The sequence below is a fragment of the Colobus angolensis genome, unplaced genomic scaffold, assembly GCF_000951035.1.
Source record: "Colobus angolensis palliatus isolate OR3802 unplaced genomic scaffold, Cang.pa_1.0 Scaffold20, whole genome shotgun sequence".
Taxonomy (NCBI): domain Eukaryota; kingdom Metazoa; phylum Chordata; class Mammalia; order Primates; family Cercopithecidae; genus Colobus; species Colobus angolensis.
In genome coordinates this window covers 1,608,460-1,620,330 of record NW_012115155.1, presented here as the reverse complement: position 1 = coordinate 1,620,330, position 11,871 = coordinate 1,608,460, and the positions used below count along the sequence as shown (strand labels likewise).

The window sequence follows — 11,871 nt, the reverse complement described above, 5'->3', positions numbered from 1 at the left end:
TTGCAGTGAGCTGAGATCCGGCCACTGCACTCCAGCCTGGGGGACAGAGTGAGACTCCGTCTCAAAAAAAAAAAAAAACACCCTCTTGCTCTCTTTGGGGCCACTCACCAGAGGGAACCCCACTGCCACCCGGCCTGGGCTCAGCTGCCTCTCTCTGTCCAGGTGGGCTGCAAGCTGGTCATGGTGCTGTTCCAGTACTGCATCATGGCCAACTACTCCTGGCTGCTGGTGGAAGGCCTCTACCTTCACACCCTCCTCGCCATCTCCTTCTTCTCCGAAAGAAAGTACCTCCAGGGATTTGTGGCACTCGGATGGGGTATGTTTCTCCCTGGGTCTGGTACTTGCATGGTATGTGGGAAGGGGCACTGAGTCGAGAGTCAGAGGGTTTGGCTACTAGTTCCAGCTCCACAATTAACTAACTTGTGTAATCTTTTTTTTTTTTTTTTTTTTGAGTTGGAGTTTCGCTCTTGTTGCCCAGGCTGAAGTGCAATGGTGTGATCTCGGCTCACTGCAACCTTCATCTCCTGGGTTCAAGTGATTCTCCTACCTCAGCTTCCCAAGTAGCTGGGATTACAGGCATGTGCCAGCACACCCAGCTAATTTTGTATTTTCAGTTGAGACAGGGTTTCACCATGTTGGTCAGGCTAGTCTTGAAGTCCTGACCTCAGGTGATCCACCTGCCTTGGCCTCCGAAAGTGCTGGGATTACAGGCGTGAGCCACTGTGTCCAGCTAACTTGTGTAATCTTAGAGAAGTTCCTTGATGTTTAACCCTCTGGTCTCAGTTTACTTATCTGTCAAGTGGGAAATTTAGCCCCAGTTTCTGGCATCTAGATGTTTTTACAGTTCGTTCCTACCCAATACTCGTTGCCTCATCTGCCTTTAGGCGGTCCATTCCTACATCATCTTTCTTGCTTCCTTTCTGCATTAGGATGCTTTTGACTGCTGGCATCAGAAAATCTGTCAAGCTTTAAACATAAACGAAATCAATTGGCTCATATAACTGAAAAGTCCAGGGATCACCAACTTCAGGAGAGGCTGAATCCAGCAGCTTAACACTGTTTCTTTCTGTCTCTACTTTGCCTTCTGTAACATCGGCTTTATAGTTAGGCTGCTGTTTCTAGTGGAATGGCCAACAGCTTCTGGGCTAGAGACTTCCTTGTACCAAACTCCAGTGAGAGAAAGAAGAGACTCTGTCCAGCATTCGCAGCAAATATTCTAAGGTGCACTGTGGTTGGACTGCTTAAATCTCATAGACGCCCTTGAACTAGTCACAGAGGCCTGAGAGAATGAAATGTGTTGATTGGCCTAAGCTACTGAAACCACATGACTTCCCAAATTCATTGTCTAGGAAAGAGGGGAAATGAGAGTGAGACAGCCAAGTGCCAGCCCCCATTCCATCTCTCTCCCTTTCCTTTCTGGTCAATGAAGATGATAAACAACTTCCATTTTGAGGGCACTTGCTGTGTGCCAGGCATTGGATTCAGCACTTTACATGTATCATTTAGTCTTTGCAGCGATCTCCAGGGGCCTCTCAGAGACCTCAGCTCAGAGACACAACATAACATACTCAACTCACACAGTAAACAAAGACAGACCTCAGGATTCAAGCCAAGACTTGTCTGTTTCCAAAGCCCTGTAACTTTTACCCTGCCATTAACATCCATCTATCTATCCATCCATGCATCCATCCATCCATCCATCCATCTATCCATCCACCCATCCACCCATGCATACATCCACCCACCCTTCCATCCATTCCTGTATCCATTCATCCATTAGTTGTTCATTTGGTAAACGTGAAAGTTACCCTAAGGAGTTCTAGACAGAGAGCCAGGTTCCTGTGAGTGACTCAAAGGCTTACAGAGATAGTCATGTACACCCGGCATTAGCTTCTTTTGGTTTCTTCCTGGTGCCTTTAAGAAGTGTCCCTGCCAGGAGTGCCCTCTGCTGCCTTTGCTGCTGGTCTAAATCCTTATTTGCAAGGGCCCTGTCTCCCCATCAGGGAAGCTGCCTGAGCTGGCAGAGCTGGCTGAGCCCTCCTGCTTCTGAACCTTGGCAGCCCAGTTAGCACCTGACCCTCGGCCAGCGGGAGGTTGCAGGGTTATGCCAGTATCTCCAGAGGTCAGCAATCCCAGAGAGCCTGGGGACCAGGGACTTGCCTTATGCAGCTGGCTCTGCCAAAAAAAAAAAAGCACCCAACTCCCTGAGCCCAACTCACTAAGCTTTAAGTCCCAGATGTGCCAGGATTCTGCTGTATGAACATGGACAGTTTCCCCATCTGTAATACCAGGATCGTAATTTATTCAACATTCTTTGAGCACTTCCTGTGTTCAGAGATTACAAAGCTGCATTGTGATAACATCTCTGTCACAGGATTGTAAGATGTTTGAATGAAATAATAAGAACGTTCCTTTCTTCTTCAAATCTTTATGGAGCATCTACTATACGCCAGCCCTGTGCTGGGTGCTGAGAGTTGAGTAACATATAAAACAGCAATGGTTTTCTTCCTCCTGGCCTGTTTGCTTGCCAGACACCAAAGGGGTCCCTGGAAGGCCTGAAGCCCCTCTATCTGTAAGAAGCCTTTTTCATGCAAAGGTAACGGCCCCTACTTGAAATTATACTGACTTCCCCAAAGATAGGTTGCTTAAATGGGTACACGCCTACTGTAAAACCTTGCAAAAAAAATTTTTTTAAGTAGAAAAAGAAATTACCCTGTTCCCACAGATTGAACTTTTTTTGAGGTCTCCTTCCAACGTTTTTTTCTACTTGCAGTTTTTCCTCACATAGCTGTGGTCATTCTCTATGAAGAATTTTGAATTTCGCTTCTTCCCATTAACACATAAGCATGTTCTATATTATTTCAAGTCTTTCATAAACATTTTAAACTACCATATAGAAGGATAGATGTAATATAGATGTATTTAACCACATACCTACTCTCTGGACGTTTAGGTTATCTCACTATTATAAATAGCACAGTGATGAATACCTTTATGGGCAAAGCGTTTTCTGTATATAAAACAGAATCCCAGGATATGGATTCCTGAGTGGAAAGGAGTGAGCACGTTTAAGGTTTTTAATACTTACGCAAAGCTTTGACTTTTTCAGAGTGGCTGAGGTCTGAATCTGTGCCCAGAAAAGAGTGATAGTGCAGGCTTTATAGATGAGCCAGGCTGCCACTCAGTGACTGAGAGTGAGTGGCTGGCGCTGGCGGTTCTGCCTCAGCATGGGTGAGGATCTGCCAAACCCAGCTTGCTGCACTCCCTGCCCAGAGACTCTGAGGTAGTGGGTCTGGGGTGGCCGGAGACTGCATTTCTGACATTTTCCCAGGTGATGCTCATGCTGCTGGTCCAGTGGCCACACTGAGCCACCAACTTAAACCATTACAAATTTTTCAAACTTTCCCGCCAACTTGGCACCAAGGATGGAAGCTAATGAAGAAGTGCCTCTCAAAACCCATGTTCTTTGCCCAAAGCACCAAGAATTGAGGCAAGATTTTTTTTTTTTTTTTAAGATGGGGTCTCTCTTTGTCACCCAGGCTGGAGTGCAACTGTTCAATCATGGCTCACTGCAGCCTCAGCCTCCTGGGCTCAAGTGATCCTTCTGCCTCAGCCTTCTGAGTAGCTGTGACTACAGGTATGCACCACCGTACCTAGCTAATTTTTATTTACTTATTTTTATTTTTTGTAGAGACAGTGTCTCACTATGTTGCCCAGGCTGGTCTTGAACACCTGGCCTCAAGTGATCCTCCCGCCTCAGCCTCCCACAGTGCTGGGATTACAGGCATGAGCCACCACACCCAGCCCAAGGCATTTGTTTAATTGTTATTCTTATCAAAGTCACTCATGTAATTGGTTTAAATAATAAACAAAAGACTACAAGGTTTATAATAAACAAAAGCTGTCTCCTGCCTTCACTTTTTATTCCCGAGCTCAGCCTCCAGAGTTAATGCCCTTTTACTCTTTTAACTTGTTCCTCCTAAGATTGACTCTTGTGTTTCTAAACAATACACTACTGTTTCTTGATTTGTCTGTTTGAAGCATTCGTTATTGACTCCTTATGTTGGAAGATAAGAATATAAAATTATTTTTTCTTTTCTGAGAGAATCTCACTCTCTTGCCCAAGCTGGAGTGCAGTGGTGCAATCATAGCCCACTACAGCCTCCAGCTCCTGGGCTCAAACGATCCTCCTGGCTCAGCCTCCCAAGTAGCTAGGACTACAGTTGCATGCCACCACATCTGGCTGATTTTTTACATGTATTACAGAGACAGGGTCTTGCCGTGTCTCCCAGATTGGTCTTGAACTCCTGGGCTCAAACGATCCTCCTGGCTCAGCCTCCCAAGTAGCTAGGACTACAGTTGCATGCCACCACATCTGGCTGATTTTTTACATGTATTACAGAGACAGGGTCTTGCCATGTCTCCCAGATTGGTCTTGAACTCCTGGGCTCAAACGATCCTCCTGCATCAGCTTCCCAAAGTGCTGGGATTGTAGTTGTGAGCCATTGCACCTGACCAAGAATATAAAATTCTTAATCCTCTACCTCCATTCTTCCATTACAGTTTCTTATAATTTTTGGTTAAATCAGATTCAGTGTATACATTATCATATCTATGTCAATAGTGTTTACTACTGAGACAAGTGGTGTACGATAATTTTACTTTCAATCTTATTTAACTTTTTATTTTCCTGGAATCATTTTTCATTTGCTTTATATATATATATATATTGCTAGCATCAATTCTCTTAAATTCTCTGGACAACCTTCCAAAGCTATTTATTTTCCAAATCATCAAATGCAATAGGAAATCTATCAGTTCCTATTTGTTTGTTTCCTGCTATATTAGTTCCTAAGGCTATCTTAACAAATTGCCACAAACTTGGTGGCTTAAAACAACAGAAATTTACTCTTTCACAGTTCTGGAGGCCCGAAGTCTGAAATCAAAGGGTTGGCAGGGCTGGTTTCTTCTGGGGCCCTGATAGAGAATCCGTCCCATCTCTCTTTCCTACCTTCTGGTGGTAGCTGGCAATGCTTGGCATTCCTTGGCTTGTAGTTGCATCAGCCTCATTCCTGCTTGTGTCTTTACGTGGACTTCTTCCTCTGTGTCTTCTCTGTCTGTGTGTCTCCCATGGCCTTCTTATAAGGATGCCAGTCATATTGGAGTAGGGGCCCACCGTACTCCAGTATGACTTTATCTTAACCAATTACATCTGAAAATACCCTATTTCCAAGTAAGGTTATAGTCTGAGGTGCTGGGTTGACATGAATTTTGGGGAGACACTATTCAACCTGATATACTTGCCAGTGTTTTTTCTAGAGCTTTCTGCCTTCTTGTTTGACTTGGGCTGGCTGTTCTCCAGATTCACTCACCTCCCTTAGCTTTCACCTTCTTCCACAAATCCTGTTTCCTTTCTTTCTCGTCTCCCTGTCTTTGGTTTACTCTCTAGTTGTGTTGGAGCACATCCTCCAGTATCTGTCTGACCAAGAGCACCTAGAAGGAATTTTTTTTAAATTGCACATTTGAAGATATCTTTGTTCAACCTTCACACCTAATTCATCATTTTGCTGGACATAAAACAAGTTGAAGGCCAGGCACAGTGGCTCACACATGTAATCCCAGCAATTTGGGAGGCCGAGGTGGGCAGATCACTTGAGGTCAGGAGTTTGAGACCAGCATGGCCAACCTGGTGAAACCCTGTCTCTACTAAAAATATACAAATTAGCCAGGCGTGATGGTGGATGCCTGTAATCTCAGCTATTCAAGAGACTGAGACAGGAGAAGAGCTTGAACCCTGGTGGCAGAGGTTGCAGAGAGCTGAGACCACTGTAATCCAGCCTGGGCAAGAGAGTGAGACTTCATCTCCAAAAAAAAAAAAAAAAAAAAAAAGGTTGAAAAATCATTTTCCCCAGAATTTTGAGGGTCTTTTGTTTTGGCATCAGCGTTATTGGGAGTGCCATGCCATTTTGCTTCCTGAACTTTTTACTCCTTTCTACATAAACCGCAGGATCTTCTCTCGGTGTTCTGAAATGTCATAGGGATATGCTGTGATGCAAGTCTTTTTTCATCTCTTTTCCTGGCATACGGTGTCCCTTTCATCTGAAAATTCATGTCTTTCATTTCTTGAAAATGTTCTTACATTACCTATTTAATTGTTTCTTTCCTTCTGTTTTTTATCCTCTGTTTTCTGAAACTCGCTTTAGTCTAATGTTGTGCATCCTGGAATAACCTCTAATGTTCGAATTTCTTTTTCCTGCTTTTCATTCCGCTGTTGTTTATTCTGCTGAGAGATTCCTAGTCTTTATCTTCCAACCCATCTATTGCATGTTGAGTTGTGGTTATCATATGTTCCATTCCTAAGCCCCCTTTCTTGTTTTCCAAGCACTCCCTGTTGACAGCATCCTGTTTGTGTCTTGTAGATGCGACCTTCTATCTCTCCTACCGAGTTCCTTAGAGTTGTTTTGTTCAAGTTCCTTCTGCTTCCTGTATGGTCTGTTTCCTCTGAGTTCCTTTTCTCTGATTGTTTTGGTCTTTGTCTTTTATGTAATAAGATGTTGGTGACCTTGGCTGTCTGTTCCTATTTAAGGATGAATCACTTCAGAGCCGGCTAATGGCTGTCAGGGATGTGGGGCTTGTCTTTCAAGGGACACTGGGCTGGAAGTGTTGGAGGGTCCCCCCATGGCTATCTATAGGCCTTTTGTCTGGGGCTGTTCAGTTCCTCTAGAGAATCCTTTCATCTCCAGCCTGCAGTGGCAGGGAGGCGGGCAGAGGGTAGAGGGTTGGGGTAGGGGTAGAAGCCTGTTCATAGAGGCCTGAAAACTGAGCGGCCCCGGGCTTGGGGCTTTTACCATTCAGCTTGAGCATGTCCATTAGAAATAGAATCTGATTTAAGTATTTCTGCTTAAAAAAGAAAAAGAATCTGAGCCATACATCTAGCTTAAAATTTTCTGGTAGCCACAATCAACACAGTAAAATGAAACAGGCAGTATTTGTTTCAATAATCTATTCTGCTTAACGCAATGCAACCAAAATAGTATCATTTCAATGTATAATCAATATAAAAATTGGTAATGACATATTTTACATTTTTTTTTTTTTTGAGATGGAGTTTCTCTCTCGTCACCCAGGCTGGAGTGCAGTGGTGCAATCTCAACTCACTGCAATCTCCGCCTCCTGGGTTCACGCGATTCTCCCACCTCAGCCTCCTGAGTAGCTGAGATTACAGGCATGAGCCACCACGCCTGGCTAATTTTTGTCTTTTATTTTAATAGAGACGGGGTTTCACCTTGTTGGCCAGGCTGGTCTCGAACTCCTGACCTCAGGTGATCTGCCCCTCCTCGGCCTCCCAAAGTGCTGAGATTACAGGCATGAACCACCGTGTCTGGCCATATTTTACATTATTTTATTTGTACTAAGTCTTCAAAATCTGGTATCTATCTTGCACTTAGTGCACAACTCAGTAGGGACCAGCCACATACCAGGTGCTCAAGAGCCACCTTGAGTGCTGGTGTGGACCATGACTCCATTCCTGCTCAGCTGAGCACCCTCTCCGGCCCCCTGCTGGGCTGCAACCCTGTTCTCCTTGGCTCAGCTTTTGCAGAGAATAAACTCTGTCGGAAGTTAACTCTTCGGTCTCGTGAGGGTAATGCTGGTCGCCCCGGGTGCTTATCTGTTTCTTATCCAGACTTCAAACCATTCTGTTGCCACAGCCCCACCCTGCCACCTGCCTCCCGGGTACCGAGTGCCCTGGCCCTAGAGGATCCTTGGGTACTTCCCCAGCCGCATTGCCCCAGACAGCACTTCTGTTTCAGCTTCCTGTGCTTGGGACACCAGCTGCCACTCCTCTGCCAACCTTCTGTGTGCCTAAGCCTGTTGCTGTCTCTCCTGTACTCTGCCCTTCCTTCTCCGTCTTTGTCCTTATAGGCTTTTACCATTGCTATTTCTTTATTATCCTTTTAGACGGGCTTCAGGGCAAGTAGGGATAAATGTACAAGTTCAGTTTGCCGTGTTTAACTACAAGTCAGGAAATGTGGTTGTGTTTTCTCTTCTAAATTCTTGTGGACTTGATCTCATCTCTAGTCCAAAATATATTTTTGTTTAAACATGACAGTGATGGCTTACCTTAGCCGTTAAATGGCCAAGCTTTTTACAAGCCAACATTTGAATAAAATCAACGTTTCTTTCGTGAGCTGTGTCCACCCCTTCTCCGCTTCCTCCTCCCCGTTGCACACGGCCAGGTAGATCGCAGTATGAGAAGGGGGATCTACCAGCTGCCTCCATAGGTCCACGAGCCTGCCCAGGAGTCCCAGCCCCTCTATACTTTGCAGTGGTCCTCTGGAGTCCGGCCTGGGTTACCAGGAGACCCCTAACACCAAGTGACCTTTGGGATCCTTTTGATTCTGCCGTAGTCCCCAGGGCATGCCCAGCACCCTTGAGGCACATGGTGCCACATTTATACAAGATGGCACAAGATGGCAGAGGGGTTTCTGTGGAAACCAGATCTTGGCACCTGCTCAGTAGCTGGGCTGGGGTAACCGATTGTCCTGTTCTCATATGTATGCTGAAAATTGAGTCCTCTCTCCTCTGCCCCTCCCTTTATTTTTAATCCTCAGGTTCTCCAGCCATTTTTGTTGCTTTGTGGGCTATTGCCAGACACTTTCTGGAAGACGTTGGGTAAGCTAATGGAAGGAGGATAACAAGAATGTCTCTGACATCGTCCAGCTTTTCAAACAGCATAGTTACTTCTTTGGAGCGATCTAGAAAAGGCCTTTTTCTCAAAATAGAGGCCACAGATGAGTTCCCTGGACTAATGCCCACTGCTTCCCAGGTGTGAGTTTCCAGGTGGGCTGAGCAGCCTTGGCCATGCCTGCACCATCCTGGCCGTCCTGTCTTCTTGCTGCCTGTCTGCTCTGTGTGTGGGTCAGATGCCAGACAAGAGCTATGGGGCTCCAGGCAGGTGTTGCTCCATGGAGGAAGCTCAAGGAAGGGCCAGCCCAGCTTTTTCTTCCTCCTGGGATCTCCCTCCTGGATGCCTCTCTACCCCTGGGTGTTTAGGAGCCCTGCAGAGCCAGGCTCTAAAGAAGTCAGGCATTGAGGGTGGCAGTGAGCCCAGGGGATGCACCTGGGAGTAGGTACATGGGAAGCAAGCTTGAAAGTAGCTGGGGAAGAGGAGAGGCAGCAGGGCAGCGGCGAGGCAGTGGGGCAGCATGGGAGTTGATTTCTCAGGAGCATAATGATACAACTAGGCCAATAAGTGGATGAGGTCAAATGAGACATCCAGGTGTCTATAGTCCAAATTCAGCCTGAAATCATTGCTTCAAAGTAATTTTTGTATTGGGTGAACTCACTTTTTTTTAAAGGTCTGGATTTTCAGTTTGTCTAGAAAAAAAATTGGAGAGGTCCTTTAACATGTTCCATTTTCCCTCGTGGAAAAATGAGCTGGAGCAGAGCTGTGGCTGTCTTGGACAGGGCACATACTCCCCAGTTTGCTAAGTACTCTCCAGGCCTGATGTCCCGGGATCCTGAGGTCGCATGTCAGCCATCCATCACTTCCCTTACTGATGTCATCTTCCTGGCCTCTGTCGGTAGCTGAGTTTGCCACCGTGCTTGCTGGTGAATTCTGACAGTGAGCTAACTTTCGGATCTGGGAGCCTCCCGGCTCTCAGGTTCTTGCAGGGAGACAGGTGTCTATTCCCTCAGCCCCAGCAGTGCTCCTGGGTGGCAGGAGGGGCGGGGTTCTAATGGTACCGGGCACACCACTGCAGGGGCTCAGTGCCGCAAACATGGGTCCTTCATACCAAGGGTCACCTCAGGGAACATGTCCTTGCTGGTCAGCCCAGCTCCCACTCGTAACCATGCCCAGCTGTCCCTCCTTTAGGTGCTGGGACATCAATGCCAACGCATCCATCTGGTGGATCATTCGTGGGCCTGTGATCCTCTCCATCCTGGTGAGTGGCCCTCCTGTCCCAAGCTGGGGATCAGTGGGAGAGACGGAAATGATGACCAGCCCACAGGGGCAGAGGGCGGAGGGACAGGGCTCCCTATAGGTGCCAGGAGGGATAAACCACAGTGTTTGTGAGGTTGGTAAGCAGCGTGGGGTGTGGAAGCTCTGCCCCCTACAGCATGTCGGGGAGTGGGATGAGGGGTAGGCTGGAGGCAAGAGCCTGCGAACCTGGTTCTTTCCCACGAGCAGCAGCTCAAGTGTGGTGAGCAGAGCTCCTTGTTCTAAACTGGCTGGCTCCCATTGGCCTGAAATTCCACCTTCACTGGTTCAGACCTGTGGGCCTTGAGCATTTTTCTAGGGATTTGCTCGTTAACCTGGGATGAGTCGCTAAGCTGAGATCTGAAGAGGGTGGGAGTGCAGATTGGGGAAGCTCAGTGGGGCCATGGTCTTGGGACTTTGCAATGCTGTGAGTGGGTTCAGGCCTGGAGGGGCGGCCCCAGGGAAGAGATGCTGGGTGGCCATCTTGGACAGGAGCTTGCGGGTGTCAATCCTGGTGGCCCTTTCGAATCACCTGGGAGTTTTTTAAAAATACTGATAGCTAGTGATTCCATTTCTTTTTCTGGCAAGAGGCCTGGGTACTGGTCCCCAGGTGATTCTGCTGTGTACCAGGGTGGAGTCCTGTAGCCCAGCCCATGGGTATGGTTCAGCACAGGGGGACAGATGAGGGAAGGCACATGGGGACACATGGGAATCATCTCGTGGATGGAAGCAGTCCCTCGGCTGGAAATAACGACCACACGGACAGGTCAGGGATGCCCAAGGCTGCAGAACCAGTTGAAAGCAAATGCCCTGTGCAGGCTCGCTGGCGTGGGGTAGGGGGAGAGGGCACAGGACAGGGCCCCTTCTCTTCCAGTAGCGGCCTGGGTGGCATCTTGGGATTGGTTGTGAGGAGGGGGCCATTCCTTGACAACCTTTTATTCTTTTTTAAGTATATAATCTGAGCAAAAAATGCAAAATTCAAAATGTTTGTTTTGGTTTTACTTTTTGAGACAAGGTCTCACTCTGTTACCCAGGCTGGTGTGCAGCGGCGCAATCATGACTCACTGCAACCTCCACCTCCTGGGCTCAGGTGACCCTCCCACATCAGCCTCCAGAGTAGCTGGGACTACAGGCTCCCACCACCACACCCAGCTAATTTTTTTGTAGAGATGAGCTTTCACTGTGTTGCCTAGGCTGGTCTTGAACTCCTGGACTCGAGTGATCTGCCTGCCTTAGCCTCCCAAAGTGCTGAGATTACAGGCATGAACCACTGTGCCTGGCACAAAATGTATTTTTTAAAAAGGAAAAAAAAATTCATTCATCATTCTCCCAGCTACATGTATGTTATGACCATGTGTTTTCCTTCCTATCTTTTTCTCTGAGCAGACATACTTTTCTTTTTCAAAAGCCTTAATTAGGTTTTTGTTTGTTTGTTTGTCTTTCACTCAGCAATAGATGTGAGCTTTCCTGTTTCATGTGCAATTCCTTGAGAAACTGATTTGCCATGGCTTCATAATATTCATGCCGGAGGCTGTTTCCTCATTTAGTTTTAAGCCAGCCCTGCTGTTATTCTGGGATTTGGACAGCCCAGCCCAGGACAACCCTGGATGAAGGACAGCCAGCTCCAGTGTCCGGGGCTGGTTTCAGAGGACTGTAGTTTATTCAGCGATTGAGGATGTTGGATGAGCACTCCTGATGCAAAATATCTCCCTACCAACCTAGCATGGGGCCCGGAATTCTACTATTTAAAAATAGACTCATTCTTGGGACCTTAAAGATTTCTTTTCTTTTCTCTTCTTTCTTTCTTTTTCTTTTCTTTCTTTCTTTCTTTCTTTCTTTCTTTCTTTCTTTCTTTCTTTCTTTCTTTCTTTCTTTCTTTCTTTCTTTCT

General features: G+C 46.8%; 1 protein-coding gene across 1 annotated transcript in view; it reads left to right on the top strand.

Annotated features, from left to right (window-relative positions):
• The window catches only part of SCTR (secretin receptor), a 79,552-nt gene that overhangs the window by 58,437 nt on the left and 9,244 nt on the right, over positions 1-11,871 (top strand). The window contains exons 7-9 of the mRNA XM_011941629.1: positions 163-316; positions 8,613-8,673; positions 9,878-9,947. Coding sequence (XP_011797019.1) covers positions 163-316; positions 8,613-8,673; positions 9,878-9,947 — 285 coding nt within the window. The remainder of the gene's footprint in view (positions 1-162; positions 317-8,612; positions 8,674-9,877; positions 9,948-11,871) is intronic.